The sequence below is a fragment of the Elephantulus edwardii genome, unplaced genomic scaffold (genome assembly GCF_000299155.1).
Source record: "Elephantulus edwardii isolate Elephantulus edwardi_28Jun2011 unplaced genomic scaffold, EleEdw1.0 scaffold00072, whole genome shotgun sequence".
Taxonomy (NCBI): domain Eukaryota; kingdom Metazoa; phylum Chordata; class Mammalia; order Macroscelidea; family Macroscelididae; genus Elephantulus; species Elephantulus edwardii.
The window spans coordinates 11,081,107-11,096,063 of NW_006399822.1; the positions used below are offsets into that span (position 1 = coordinate 11,081,107).

Consider the following 14,957-nt stretch of genomic DNA (forward strand, 5'->3'; position numbering starts at 1 on the left):
TCCAACTGGCCATTGGTTGTGTTCATAGTTCTCAGGGATGGCTCTTACTGTTGAGAGAAGCTTTCTTTAAGTCTTACCTGACGGGCTGTGGTTACTCATTCAACAGATTTTACTGAATGTCTGCTATGCCAGGCCAATGTTTAATTTAATATGTGGGGCAGATACTTAAACGATTCAGACAAAAAAAACCAAAACAAAACAAAAAAACCAGGCACCTGGGGTGGGCTGAGGTACATACTGGTTGAGAATCCACTCCCCAAGTGTCAATCTCAAGTGTCAATTATCGATCTCTCTCATTTCGTGGCCACAGCCTTCTCCTGACCTCAGTGCTCTGTTCTCTCACAGGCCCTCGGCGCCATGTGGCTGCCTCGCATCTCCAGCACCGCCGTGACCGCGCTCCTGCTGACGCAGACCTGCCTACTGCTCTTCCTGGTCTCCAGGCCGGGATGGCCTCGGCCACCGTCCCCAGAGGACAGCAAGGAGCGTGTGCATGTGCTGGTGCTGTCCTCATGGCGCTCAGGCTCGTCCTTGGTGGGCCAGCTCTTCAGCCAGCACCCCGATGTCTTCTACCTGATGGAACCTGCGTGGCACGTATGGACCGCCCTGTCCCAGGGCAGTGCGCCCGCCCTGCACATGGCTGTGCGTGACCTGGTGCGCTCCGTCTTCCTGTGCGACATGGCCGTGTTCGATGCCTACCTGCCCTGGCGCCGCAACCTGTCGGACCTCTTCCAGTGGGCAGTGAGCCGGGCGCTGTGCTCGCCGCCGGCCTGCAGTGCCTTCCCGCGCGGCGCCATCAGCAGCGAGGTGGTGTGCAAGCCGCTGTGCGCTCGGCGGCCCTTCGCGCTGGCAGAGGAGGCCTGTCGCTCCTACAGCCACGTGGTGCTCAAGGAAGTGCGCTTCTTCAATCTGCAGGTGCTCTACCCGCTGCTCAGCGACCCCGCGCTCAACCTGCACATCGTGCACCTGGTGCGCGACCCCCGCGCTGTGCTGCGCTCCCGCGAGCAGACGGCCAAGGCGCTGGCGCGTGACAACGGTATCGTGCTGGGCACCAACGGCACGTGGGTGGAGGCCGACCCTGACCTGCGCGTGGTGCGTGAGGTGTGTCGCAGCCACGTGCGCATCGCCGAGGCCGCTCTGCACAAGCCGCTGCCCTTCCTGCGGGGCCGCTACCGCCTGGTGCGCTTCGAGGACCTGGCGCGCGCTCCGCTGCCCGAGATCCGAGCGCTCTACGCCTTTGCCGGCCTGCGCCTCACGCCGCAGCTCGAGGCCTGGATCCACAACATCACACATGGCGCGGGGCCCAGCGTAAGCCGGGAAGCCTTCAAGACAACGTCGCGGGACGCGCTCAACGTCTCTCAGGCCTGGCGCCACACACTGCCTTTCTCCAAGATCCGCCGTGTGCAGGAGCTGTGCGCAGGCGCCCTGCAGCTGCTGGGCTACCGGCCTGTGTTCTCCCAGGACGAGCAGCGTGACCTCTCCCTGGACCTGGTGCTGCCACGCGGCCCCAGCAGCTTCAGCTGGGCATCCTCCACCGGTTCGCACACTGGACCTTAGCTGCGCCCACCAGGTCCAGGAACAAGTAGGAGTGGCAGTGCCAGCTTGGGTGAGGGCGCAGGACACTAGAAGAGGGGCGCGGACTTGAGGGTCCATCTGTAGGAAAAGACTGAGTCCCCACACTCCCCTCTCCCCCCCTTCTGGTTTTCCTGTAGGTTGTCTTCAGGCACTCACTTTCCTATAGGATTCGAGGATAGTGAAACTCCTGCCTGCGAGTCCTCTGGGAGCAGGGAAGTAGCCCAGGTGAGCTGACCTCAGCTGCCTCATCCACAGCGGCCTCCTCCACAGCGGGGCCTGGCCCTTCTGGGGTGAATAGGGCTGTAGTCTTTGACTGCTGGAGTCTATGCCTCTCTCCTCAACACACATCCACTCGCACCCTCATCAGAGCACCTGGCTCTTGGGTGAACCATCAGACAAGATTTCTCCTGTATCGTGGGCTCGTGTTAGATTTCTCTGTCCCACCTTCCAGGATCCTGGCGGTCTGACCAAGTGTGAGCCTTGATTTGGTCTGACAGGAAGGAGCAGACCTGTGTAAATAAACAGCCAGTCACCTGATTCATATCAGAATCGACAACCTGCAAGATTTCACCAGCAAAGCTCAGAAGTGAAGGGGAAAGTAAAAAGGGATTTCCTTAGAGGCTGCAGTGAGAAGGGTGACGAATCTGGCTTGTGGTCATCTGCTGGACAAAGAAGGGTCCCTTTCCCCTGAATTTGCTCAGATCCCTTTGCTGTGGAATGGATGGGGCACACTTAACATGCTTTTATGCTCAAGGGAAGATGGGAGCATCTTGTAACCCACCTGGAGGTGCCTTGGAAGAAAGGCCTGGCAATCTACTGCCAGAAAAATCAGCCATTGAAAACCCTAAGGACCATAGTCTCTGACACTCAAGCAAATCCCCATGAATTGGAATTGGCTACATACATTTGGTTACTGGCTTGTATGCTCTAGAGAATAGCTGGCCGCCAAGGTTGTAGTAGGGAGGTCTGGAGGGGGGGATGATAGCCAGAGCACAGCATCCAGAGGGGGTTCTACATTGGCCTGGAAGATGACGATGAGGAGGGGAGAAGGCTTCTAGTCCATGAGTCCTCGGGACCAATTATTTCCTTGGATCTCTGAGGTTCTTCCCTTCTCTGGATGGGGAAAAGCAAACAGTTACATCCTAGGCAGCTGCTAACAAGCTTTTAGGATCCCAGTTCACAAGGTTCCTTAATCAGAAATCAGCATTCAAAAAGAAAAATGTCCCCCTTACAAACACTGGAGGTTTGATTGCACAGCTTCTTTCTCCTCATCGCTCTTGTGTTTCACTTCTTTACAGATGATTTCTTTTTGCTTTTTAACCAGCATCATTTATTCCCAGAGCTTGCCTTGGATAAAGCATAATGATGGAAAAAGATTGTCACCCACACTAATAGCTCCGTCGCCTGCCCACAAAACCCTACAGAATCTGAGACGCTGCCAAGAAGTCCAGACCCACTGGAAAATCTGTCAGTCACGGAACATTCTTTAACTTCAACAGCATAGCAGAAAGTTTCCACTTCAATAATTCAGTCTCTTGGCCATCTTTTCAATGTCTTATACACCACTCCCCCTGCCCCAAGCCAAGTGAAGCGGCTTGGAAAGTTATGTATAACAGTATGAAGCCAAGTTGACTGCTACAGTTGTTAATGTTTAAAATGTCTTTTCAGACACTCTTCATTAGCCTGAACCAAAATTCGGTTAGCAGGCTGTCATTTAAAAAAAAAATAAACTTTTTTTTCTCGTTGTGTGCTGTCCAATCGGATCTGACTGGCACAGGAGGAGATTGCCCCTCCTTCTCCAGAGGGACATCTGGTGGATTCAAACCATGCACCTATAAATACTCTTAAGGTATAGTTTATATGCTATAAAATTCACTTGTTTTAGGTGTACAGGTTAATGATTTTTAATAAATTTACAAAGTCGCAACCATCTCTCGAAATCCAGTATTAGAATCTTTCCATCAGTCCCAGGTGACCCCTCAGTCCCCTTTATAGTCACCCTCAACTCCAGACAACCAGTAACCTCCTTTCAGTCACTAAAGACTTGTCTTTTTCTGGACGTTTCTGGTGGTGTAGAATATATGTGCACTGTACTTTGTACCAAAAGATCATTGGTGGTTTGCATCCACAGTGAAAGAGAAAGATGGGTAGTCTTGGAAACGAAGACTGGGAGGGTTGATGTAAGTTACAGTCTCAGAAACCCATTGTTGTGGTGGTAGTGGTGGTTGTGTACCATTGAGTCAGAACTGACTCAGCTGAGTCTCCAGCAGGTTGCCAGAGGCTGTAAATCACATGAGACTTGGGTCCCTGGATACAACAGCAATTTTTAGAAAGAAAAAGGGAATGAGGAAGGGAAGTAAGTGCCTAAGAGAAGGATGAGAGGCAGTAAATCACATGGGAGGAAACGGCCCATCTTTTTGCCAAAGGAGTGGAGGATTCGAGCCGTGAGATTTTGAGTTGGTCGTGTAGCTCCTTACCACTAAGCCACGAGAGCTCCCTTGGGAGGGTTGATAAGACATATCACTGACTCAACAGCAGGCATTTGGTTTTTCTAAGTTTTCACGGAAATGGAATGACATAGTGAGCTGTGTGAGAGCCAGAACTCAACAGGACTGCCTTTTTTTTTGAGTCTCACCTTTTGTTTTCTACCTTTACCAGAGTGTAGTGTTAGCACTTCTCAGTCACTTTACTTTTTTGCTTCATTAAAAAAAAATTTATTGTGATTTGAGGGAAAGTTAATGAAACGAATTGGTTTTCCATTCAACCATTCCTGTACAAATTGTCGTATAACATTCACGGCAATACCCACAAGTAACCACATTCTTCCCACTTGGACCCTGTGATCTCTCACTTCTATTAACCCTTCTATTCTACCACTTCCTACCTCCTGAGTTTTATCTTCGAGCAAATGCTTCTTTCTGGGTGAGTGCCTACCTGTGCTATGGATCAGTTTACAGGCTTGTCTATTATTTGGCTGAAAGTAGACCCACAGAGATGGGTTTGTTCCAGGTTTAGAACAAATCACTTGTTTTGGTGGGAAATGCTTGCCCTCTCTGGCAGGCTCCTGCCTCACACAGGCGCTGACTTTGGAAGGTTTCCGCATACATTCTTTCCTTTTTTGACTCCTTTGACTTGGCACATTTACCCAGCTTTCAAGAAGAGAAGTAAATGCACATACCATAAAAGTCACCATTTTGAGCTTTCTTTATTCTTGGTTATTCCCTCCCAGTCATTTTCTCTAGTAAGTGGTGGTGTCACCAGGTATCCTCTGGCCGACTCACAGTGACCCTGTAAACAACAGATCAAACCCTGCCCTATCCTGCACCATCCGCACATTCCTGTCAAGTTCAAGCCCATGTTTCACTGTGTGACCCTCCTGAGGGTCTGCCTCTCCCTCAGACTCTCCACCTTTCCCAGCATCAAGTCTTTTCCCAAGGACTGGGCTCCTCCAGAGAACATGCCCGAAGTATGTGAGACAAGGTTTTGTCTCCAAGGAACACTCTGGTTACACTTCCTCCGAGGCAGACTGCTCTGTTCTTTTTTGCTTTTTTTCTTTTTTTCATTAATGAGATAAGCTGGACAGTGACCAGCAGACAACTTTCTCTTCATGTTTCTTTTAAAATTTCTTTTTTGCCTCTTCTACTCCCTTTTTTTACCCTGAAATTCCTGTTACATGTCAAAACTCTGATTCAGAAAAAAAAAAACCCAACCCAGACTAAACCCAACAACTCTGGTCCAATCCTCTTTCTCACATGTTTTGCTCTGCCCTTTTCTGCCATTTTACAATTGCCTTTAAAACTGAGATCCTTGACAAAAAAAAGATTAAAAATTGAGGTCCTCAACTTGCTAGTTCATCTATTACGTTGTAAACTTTGGAACTTACCGTTTTCTTTTTGTCATCGAGTAACATTCCAGGGCATGAAAAGTATTTGATCGCCACTGAGGGATACAAACAGTCAGGAAAACCGCCGTTGTCACAGGGTGAAAGGGACCTTCCCACCAGACCGCAAACACAGGATATGTCCTTACATTGTTGATCAGAAGCTAAAGGTCACAAAATGCATAACCGGCTGAAAAGAACATCAGGAAAGTTATTAAAGTTACCTTCAAGTAAGAATCTTGGCAGCAATAGAGCCATATATACATGAGGTGACATGATTGGTCAAAAGTACATGTTATTCAGTCTATTACAGGGTGGTTCCAGGGCAGTAGAAAGGACAATTTTTCTGGCAACTGAATCTTCCCCAGTCATTTCTATTTCTGGAAGGAAGTTCACTGTAAAGCTTTAGATAGCCATGTCTCTCAAGACTCTTTACATAATGACAAAGACCCTTTGGGAATAGACAAGATGTCTTGCTTAGCCAGACCTGAGAAAAAGAATGTCGTCCTTGAGGTATATGGACCAAGACAGCAGGAAGGGTAAAGGGACTCCTTGGGAGGGCAGCTTCTTGGGGGTCTAGACTCATGTCAAGATTTCATATGGGGTTAAGTTTCCACTTACAGACTGCCCTAATTATGCACAAGCCAAGAGCCCCTGATGTTTTGTCTCTCATAGAATTTCTAAGAGCACTTTCTTACTTTCTGTCCCTATACCAAAGCTGCATGCTTTGGTTTTATGAATACAAAATCTTCCCGAGACTCTGGAGATACTACTTTTGAAAAATAATTTGCTTCTTCCGGGGCCAGCTGGAATGCCTGGCCAGCCTGTTCCATGTGGGGGCCGGGGGATGGAGAAGGGACCACAAGTGGAGCGGTTGTAGACCAACTCAGTGACCTGCCTGGAATTTCTTTCTGGGTTATGGCTTCTGTCTTCAAAATATGGTGTTTGGGGGTTAGCCACGTGGTCCCTGGAAAGAATACCTCCATTCAAATCCCCATTTTTGGCCACTTGTTTTGTGATCTCAGCTAATTAATCTTAGCTCTTAAATGCAGTATGGGAGCTCTGGTGGCTAAGTGGTAAATTGCGTTTTAAAGCTACATCGCTGGACTAGCGGGAGGTGTGCTGTCCATCTCCCTCACAGGTCGCACCATAGAGAGCAAAGGGGCAGAGCCGGACGCCCCCTGCTGGAGCAGACGAGCCTCAGAGGGAGCGGAACACGCGTACGCAACGTGAGGGGCGGGAAGGACGTTCGCCCCGCCCCCCGCCATCTGCTGCGCCCAGTGATTGGAGGGAGGAGCCATCACTTGGCAGCGCCGTTGGGGTGGGACGGCGAAGAGGGCCGCGGCGGAGAGGCCGTGGTGGCCGAGGCGCGGGGATAGTAGTGGTCGCTGAAGGAGCGTGAGCTCCTGCGGCGCTTCCGTTGCTCACCCTTCACTTTTCCGCCGTGGATGGCGGCGAGATGGAGCACGAGGGGAGCGGCGGCAGCGGGGGGTCAGCCGGGCTCCTACAACAGATCCTCAGCTTAAAGGTGGTGCCTCGGGTGGGCAACGGGACCCTGTGCCCCAACTCCACTTCGCTCTGCTCCTTCCCAGGTACCGGCACGCCCCGCGCCTGCGCACTGCGCGCCTCGCGCTCTCAACCCCGGCTGCGTCGGGCTGGGGTGCGGGGTTGCCCTGACCCCCTCCGCCCGGCCGGCCTGCTGGGTGGTTTCTGCCGCGTCTGCGGGGGAGTGGGAGGGTCCTGCGGTCACTTCCTCTCCGGGCTGCCCCTCCGCCGGCGATGGAGGCGAGGTGTAGGAGAGGTCGCAGGGTGGACCCTCGTAATCGAGACGGGTTCCGTGCCCTTTGGAGAAACCCAGGGTCCCGGGTTCAAAGCTGAACCTCGCGGAGCCTGGGAGGCGCCTGGTCCCCGCCTTGTTCGGGGTGCTTATGGCGGCGGAGGGAACGCCTATTGGGTCGTGCACGACGGCCTTTCTGTTTCTCAGTGCGGAAGTCGAGGGACAAGTGAGAACCCCGGGCTCTGGGGCTCTAGACTCCGCCAGGACCCGCCCACTCTCCCCGCTTCTCTTTCTAGGAATCCCTTTGAGACCTGTTGCGGGGTGGCCCCCACCCACACATCTTTCATCTCTGACCCAGCCCTCCCTGTCGCCCTGAGAGGCTGTCAACTCTGTATTTATTAAGGGGTTTGAGACATCATAACTAGAACCATGTCAGTGCTCGGAAAGTTACCTGGGAAGATTAATAAAAGACCGGGGCGGGGTGGGGGGGGGAACTCACAGTTCTTCAGGCAGACTTGCAAGACAAGAATTTGCTGCATTTGCAGCAAAGTTGACAAATATCTCGACTCAGCGAACAGGAAGAGAACTCAGGCTCGAGACGATGAAAGAGAAGGATAGGGTTACTGACTGGAGCCCTAAACAAGGCACCTGTGATTTCTCCGCCACTGGGCAGCGACTGCCAGGCGCCGTTCAGTGGACACCAGGGACCGCCTGGGTGTCACCTGCTTGGCTCTTCTCTCCTACAACTTGGTGAACAACAAGCTGATAAGGTAGTTCTCTGTGGCATAATTCTTACCTTCCGTACAAGAGACCAGGATTCCTGGTCAGTGCAACCACTCCGTGTGGAGCCTTGTCCCTTGCTGTCGCAGCAGTTTTCAGACGAAGAAGGGCTTGTCAGTTCTCTTCCGGACATCAGCCAGTGGAAGAAACCCTTAGCATCACAACAGTAGCAGCAAACCGTGGGGTGGGGATGAACAGGACAGAACAGTGTTAACATTAGTTGTGCCTGGGGCTACCTGGAGAGTGGCTAACACCAGTACTGGGGCAGGTACCAATGGTAGTTTTGCAATGAGCGTCTGGTGGTTCAAGTTTTTCTCGAAAAGATCCTAGAATGACGTTTGCTGAAACTGACATTATGTAGACCTGGGCCATATTAATCTTGTGCCCCTCCTTCCTGTTATTTTGGAAAACATCAGACCCACCAAAAATTTGAGTGAATACCTGATACACCCTCTAAATAGTAACATTGCTATTTTGACACTTTTGCTTTCTCTCTCTAAATGTGTGTGTGTGTGTGTGTGTGTGTGTGTATAGACAGATCCATATCTGTATGCATATGTATTTGTTTTTGTAGAACCATTTGAAACTTACTGATGCCAAGGAACTTGACCTCTACTTCTGAGCATGTATCTTCTGAGAGAAAGACATTTTTATCATAACCACAAAACCGTATCACACCCAAGCAATTTCACATTGATTGAATAATTGATGTACAGGTCTTAAACTTCCCCGGGTGTCTAAATACTATTTCATGGCAGCTTTTTTTTTTTTTAATGATTCCAAGATATAATCAGGGATTTTATCTGTCTTTAGTTGTGTTGTCCCATCTTTGTTTTGGTTTCTTGAGAAATGTTTTTTTTTACATTCAGGTTAATTGTTTTAGAGAATATCCCACAATCTGGGTTCCTCTGATAGTTTCTTCACCCTCAGAATACTCCATAGGTGATACTGTCCCAGCTTATCACATCGGGAGACATTCAATGTCCATTTTTATTCTCTTAATGTTAGTTAGTTAATGCTGAGTTTTGATCATTTGGTGAAGACTGTCTACCAGATCCTCCATTGAAAAGATGCCTTAGTCCTTTCATAATTAGTAAGTAATCAGGCTGATATTTCGCGCATGTCTGGCCTTGACTGCACTATTGCTGGAACCACCTCATAGCTGACCCTCCCTTGGGTTTCTGAGGTTGTACATCGCACACGAGGGGAGAATCCATCTGGTGAATTGAACCACAAGACACCTGCGGCCTTTGGGTTAGTGCAGCTCTGTAGCGGCCTCCAGAGCTGTGTGTCTGGACTTGAGTGGATTTTTTTCCCTTCTCTCTCTCTTTAAAAGGACAAAATGGATTTGGGGAGAAACTTTTGAAACAACATAGTAGAAGATCAATGGCATAGAGATTGTTTTGCTTTCTGAAATTGACCTGAAAACGTTAAGCTGAAGCATGTACTTGAGTTTATGAATACATAATTTCAGGGTGTGGATCAAGCTCAGACTCTGGGGTGGGATATAAACATGTGGGAGACATAACCTTTGACCTAATGTGGATAAACATAATGTTCTTATCTTTTCTCACCGGGAGCCTAATGGGGATATGGAGTTTATTCATGTTTGAAGCATCAAAGTCTCCTTAACGTGAATTCTGTTCGCTGACCTCTACCTAGCACAATTCATTTTGCCCCCATAAAAAGGTTGCTTATACTTTATGCCAATTTGTTCTGGGAAAAAAAATTCATTGCTGAAATAGCCTGTGGTTAGTGCTCCCAGGAAGCTTTGAATTGATCTTTTGGACCTTTTTAAAGCTATGTTTGCAATTAAGCCTAATACTCTATCATGAATTGTGTCCCTCCACAAAGTATCATCTAAATCCTAACTTCTCTCATTGTGGTTACAATTCTGTTTGGAAATAAGTTGTCTTTGTTAATGAGATTAGTCATTCAAGTTCTTCTTTTCTGAGATAAAAAAGATGAAACGAGTAAGCAGAGATGAGAGAAGGCTGATGCCAGACCACCTGGGGAGCTCCAGGGAACCAGATGTGAATCTTCCCCCAGAGTCTGTCCTGAATTCAGACGTTTTTTGAGAGAATACATTTTTGTTTAATAAAACCACCCACTTGTATTTCTATTACAGCAGCACTAGGCAACTTAAACATCTCGTTCTAAATTAGTCTGATTTCTTTTTTTTGTTGACATTTCTTTTTTGTTGTTGTTGACATTCTTAACAAGTCTGAATGCCAAGAAAGGCAAATATTTTTCTTATATAGAACCTTCCATTTAGAAGTTAGGATTTTTGAAGCAAGCTCTGGTGGCCTAGTGGCAAGAAGCTGTACTGCAATCCCAGAGGTGCACAGTTCAAATCCACCAGATGCTCTACTGAAGGAGGAATAATGGCCTGCTGTACCAGTCAGACCCGATTTGACACTACACACATAAATATTAATAATAATAAAAAATTTTTTTTTAAAAGAAGAAGTTAGGATTTTCAGTAAAGTCAATGTCGAAAATATATCTTCTGAGAGTTAAACCTGTGTTTTTGGTTGTCCCCCATTGCAGGCTCAAGAAGGGACAACACTTGTCACCATGTATTTACTCAGTATTTCTTAGGTGCCAGGGATGTTCCAGGCAGGAAGTAAAGATGTTGTAGGGAGGTAATGAAAACCACAAGCCCTGTTGCTGCGTGGGACCTTTGTGCTAACAGGGAGAGAGAGAAAATAAACCGAAGGTTAGAATGGAACAGTTGGTGTGCCCTGGATGGGATAAAGGAGCTGTAGTCAGAAGTACGTGTTTGGGATGGAATACCCTTTTGCATGTGGTGATAGGAGAGTCAGTTGTGATGGTGACACTGGAGCAGAAGTCTAAAGGAAGTGAGGAACAGGCCATGCAGCTCAGAAGGAAGACAAGGGAGTGGTACATCCAGAGGTCCTGGGACAGAAACAGCAAAGTGGCTTCTGTGACTTGAGGGGACAGTGTGAGCCGCGGGGGAAGGGACCCAGAAGGGCAACTCCTGGAGCGACATTGGAGGGTGCTGAGGAAAGGAGACATGATCCAACTTTTTTGAAGCCCGTGTGATTCATTGGTTCACAGTGTATATTCACAATGTTGTGTAACCACACCACAGTCAATTTTAGAATATTTTTAGCACCCCAACAAAACCCCTAGAATCCATTAGCACTGACTCACTATTTTTTTAACATTGAAAATGTTTTCTTTTAACCTTTTTTGCATTGTTGCACGACTGATGTTTTTAGAAGGCTTCCTGTGGGTTTGCGTGAAGACTAGACGGAAGGACAAATCAAGACAGACTGAGATACCACTGGGGTGAGGGAGGCCAGAGCACTCAGAACCCAGGGATGAGAGAGTGTCCAGGCTGTAGTAGAGAGAGAGGTGGCCCGCCACAGGTCGTACTGATGACAAGCCATCCTTGTTGGGGAGGGGATGCGTGGGTCACCTGGCAGGGAGGAGGAATTTGGCACCTGTGGCACCTGGAAACACTTAGTGGGAAGAGATGCAACCTGCTGGGTGATTAGCATCAAGGCAGCCAGCATCGAGTTGCAGAACTGGCTAGGACTCCAGTCCCTGGGAGGACCTGTGTGGGCAGTGAGAGCCCTGGCTTCACACACACGGGCCAGTTGTTGGATGGTTAGTGTCACTCAAAAGCCAGACCCTCAATCCCAGAGGCGCACGGTTCGAATCCACCAGATGCTCTGCCGGGGAAGGAGGGGCAGTCTCCTCCTGTACCAGTCAGATCTTATTTGATGGTACACACACACACACACACACACACATGCACGCCAGACCCACTGCCATTGAGCCCTTCTGAGTCGTGCTGACCCTCCGCTGGGTTTGCAAGGCTGTAAACCTTTTGAAGAGGAGACTGTGCATCTCTCCTCTGGAGCAGCTGGTGGATTCAAATTGCCACCTATTTGGTCAGCAGCCCGATGTATAAAGAAAGCACTTTTTACCAGAGGAGGGCTTCTTGCCTTAGATAACTAGTACTGAACTAGGCACGAGGAGTGGCTTTAATAAACAAAGCTAGTGTTTCACGGGTTAAGTGGCTAGGAATCCAAATTTGGAGGGCTACCTCTAGGAGAAGGTCTGGTGACATAGTGATAAGGACCTGAACTGCCAACCCGAAGGCACATGGCTTGAATCTACCAGCTGCCCTGTGGGAGAAAGGTGGGCAGTTTCCTCCCATGTAGTTTTACTGTTTCTGGTTGTGTGTGGTTTTGTTTGTTTGTTTGTTTTATTTTTCCGCTTTCCCATCAGTCTTGAATGCCTTTGCACTGTACAACGACAAGTCATAAGTTTAATAGTTTTACTGCTTCTGAAAACCCGCTGGAGGGTCAGCTGTGGGATGGTTCTGAGTCAAGGGCACACAACAACCACCACATCTAGGAGAAGACTTGCTTTCTCTGCCAGCCTTGGAGGGGGATCCTATCTCCTGTTAGCACCCATGGGCCCAGCAGCCTCGGAGATCTCCACGAGGCTCGGCGCTAGTCATCGCTTGGGTAAGGGAGGCCCTATGTAGGAACCAGAGTCCTACGGGCATGTTCCACTCTTGATTTTTCTGGTCATAATGAAGTCCCCTCTCTGCTTTCTTCCCTCTTTTATCATTGAGTGGTTGAGAATGTAGGCTACACCCCAGGGAAGTGCTGCTTCCCTTCCCTCAGGGCTGTGACCTGAGTAGGACTGTTCTTTCTCAACCCTGGTCCCTTTCCTCAGTGGCACCAAACACCACCAGTCCCTTTACAGCTGGTTGGCTGATCTCATTATTACATGGATGTCAACAGCACTGAGGATCGTGGCCCGGCGAGCTGGCACGTGGTTTTTTTGGGAGTGGGACACAGTTGAATCCACGACAGTAAGTTCAAGGCAGAGGGACAGCTGGAAGACGGCTGAGTAATGAGTCTCACAGTGTCCACTTGGGTTGGGCTCTTCCATTGCTGCAGGCTGGTTTGGGGCCAGTTTAGCCTTCCAGCCTCCTTGGGATTTGGGTGACCCTGTGCAGAGGTTCGGACCCAGGATCCAGCAGTTACAGACTGTCAATTCAGAACTTACTCAGACCTGTTCTCTACCTGGCTTTTCTGTTTGTACGTTCTAAAAAATATTTTCTTAAAGCCCTAAGCTTCACGAAAGAGAACGTTAGTGGTTAAAACTTGTACTGCCAAACCAAAGGCATATGGTTTGAATCCACCATCTGCTCCGCTGGAGAAAGATGCACATTCTCCTTCTGTGGGCTTTACAGCCTCTGAAAACCCATTTGGAGTGACAGCTCTGAGTCGGGTCTAACTCAGCTGTACCCAGCAACAACAATAAGCTCCTCAAGGCCAGAGATTTGTTATCATTTGGTTATCATTGGTGAGCCTGGCATAAGGAATGTACTAAGTATATTTTTGATTAATGAGTCAGTGAGCTATTAGTGCTTGTGGAAGTGTCCTGTGATCGCTAGAATGATTAATCGCAAGCTTAGTGACTTAACACAGCATATATTTATTGTCTAACCTTTGAGTGGTGTTGGAGAATACTGAATATCTCACGGGCTGCCAAGGCAACAAACAGGTTATGTCTTGGAGAAAGTGCAACAAGAGTGCGCCTAAGAGACGAGGATGGTGAGCTCGGCTTCATCTCACACACTTGGGGCATGTTTTTAGGAGAGGCCCTTCCTTGGAGAGTGTCAGTGCTTGGAATGGTGGAAGGTCAGCAAAGGAAAGGAAGACCCTCAACGAGCAGCAGTGAGCTCAGGTGCGTTGGGGATGATAAGGACGTCCCAGGATAGGCCAGTAGAGTTAAACTCTGAGTTCAGGAAGGTCACTGTGAGTCATATCCGACTTGGCTGCACCTAATAATAACAACAGCAGATTCTGGAGGTCACATGTTCCAAGTGGATTTAAAAAAAAACCAAACACAACAACAAAAACCCCATCTACGTCATTCATTGGACTTTAAGTCTCAACAGGAGCATACTGCCTTATTTTTCTCCTGAGGAGCAACCTGTAAATTCAAACTTTTCTCTTTCTTTTTTTTTTTATTATTATTTCTTGTGCATACTGTCAAATCAGATCTGACAGGTACAGGAGAAAATTGTCCCTCCTTCTCCGGCAGAGCATCTGGTGGATTTGAACCATGTACCTCTGGGATTGCAGTACAGCTTCTTGCCACTAGGCCACCAGAGCTCCCCAAATTCAAACTTTTCAATCTGGACCCTGCTCCACTAAAGAGTTCCTTCGATGAGTCTTTCCTCGGCTTTTAAAAAGCAGGATTGCCTTGCAAGCTGTGTTTCTTCTGGAACCTCTTGGGGGACGGAATCCACTTCTTTGCCTTTTCCAGCTTCCAGAAGCCACTTGCATTCTTTAACTTGTCATCTTCACTATAGCATCTTCAAACCTCTCTTACTTTGACCTTCCTGCTTCTCCCTTTTGTAAGTCTCCTGTCACCACGTTGATGCCGATTCATAGCGCCCCTCCATCAGGTTTCTGAAGCCTTGGATACTTTGCTGGAGGAGATACCCCATCTTTCTCCCGTGTAGCAGCTTGGAAACTTGAGCCGTGACTTACTGGTTAGCAGTCCAACAACACATAAGCCACTCTCTTCCCTTATAAGCAACAATATCATCACTATCACATTGGAACAGACAGATAGTAGACCCTCCAGGGTGTTGCCAGAGGCTGTAAATGGTACAGGAGAGTGCCTGTCTTTTCCCCACAGAGGGGCTATAGATTCAAACCGCCTGTCTTGGGTTGGCAGTCCCACTCTACCCACAAAGCTGTCCCTTTTATAAGGACCCTTATAATCACATTGATCCCATCCTGATCTACTCTTAAAATCCTCAATCATGCCTGCAGATTCCTTTTTAAAAAATACTTTTTTATTTGCAAAGTTCCGTTGGTTATGTAAAGTAACAGATTGACAGGTTTAAGTGATTAGGGTGTAGGTTGGCCTACCACAGTGTAA

At 48.4% G+C, this 14,957-nt stretch overlaps 2 protein-coding genes across 3 annotated transcripts in view; both read left to right on the plus strand.

Annotated features, from left to right (window-relative positions):
* Positions 1-356: 356 nt before the first annotated feature.
* Positions 357-1,554, plus strand: CHST6 (carbohydrate (N-acetylglucosamine 6-O) sulfotransferase 6). The gene has a single exon (XM_006888828.1). The coding sequence runs from the start codon at positions 358-360 to the stop codon at positions 1,552-1,554; it is 1,197 nt and encodes a 398-aa protein (XP_006888890.1). The 5' UTR covers position 357.
* A 5,310-nt stretch (positions 1,555-6,864) lies between these two features.
* Positions 6,865-14,957, plus strand: part of TMEM170A (transmembrane protein 170A) — a 21,309-nt gene continuing 13,216 nt past the window's right edge. Inside the window, exon 1 of one of the 2 annotated variants that reach the window (XM_006888829.1) lies at positions 6,865-7,044. In XM_006888829.1, coding sequence (XP_006888891.1) covers positions 6,912-7,044 — 133 coding nt within the window. In that variant the 5' untranslated portion in view covers positions 6,865-6,911. The remainder of the gene's footprint in view (positions 7,045-14,957) is intronic. The other variant, XM_006888830.1, reaches the window with a different exon arrangement.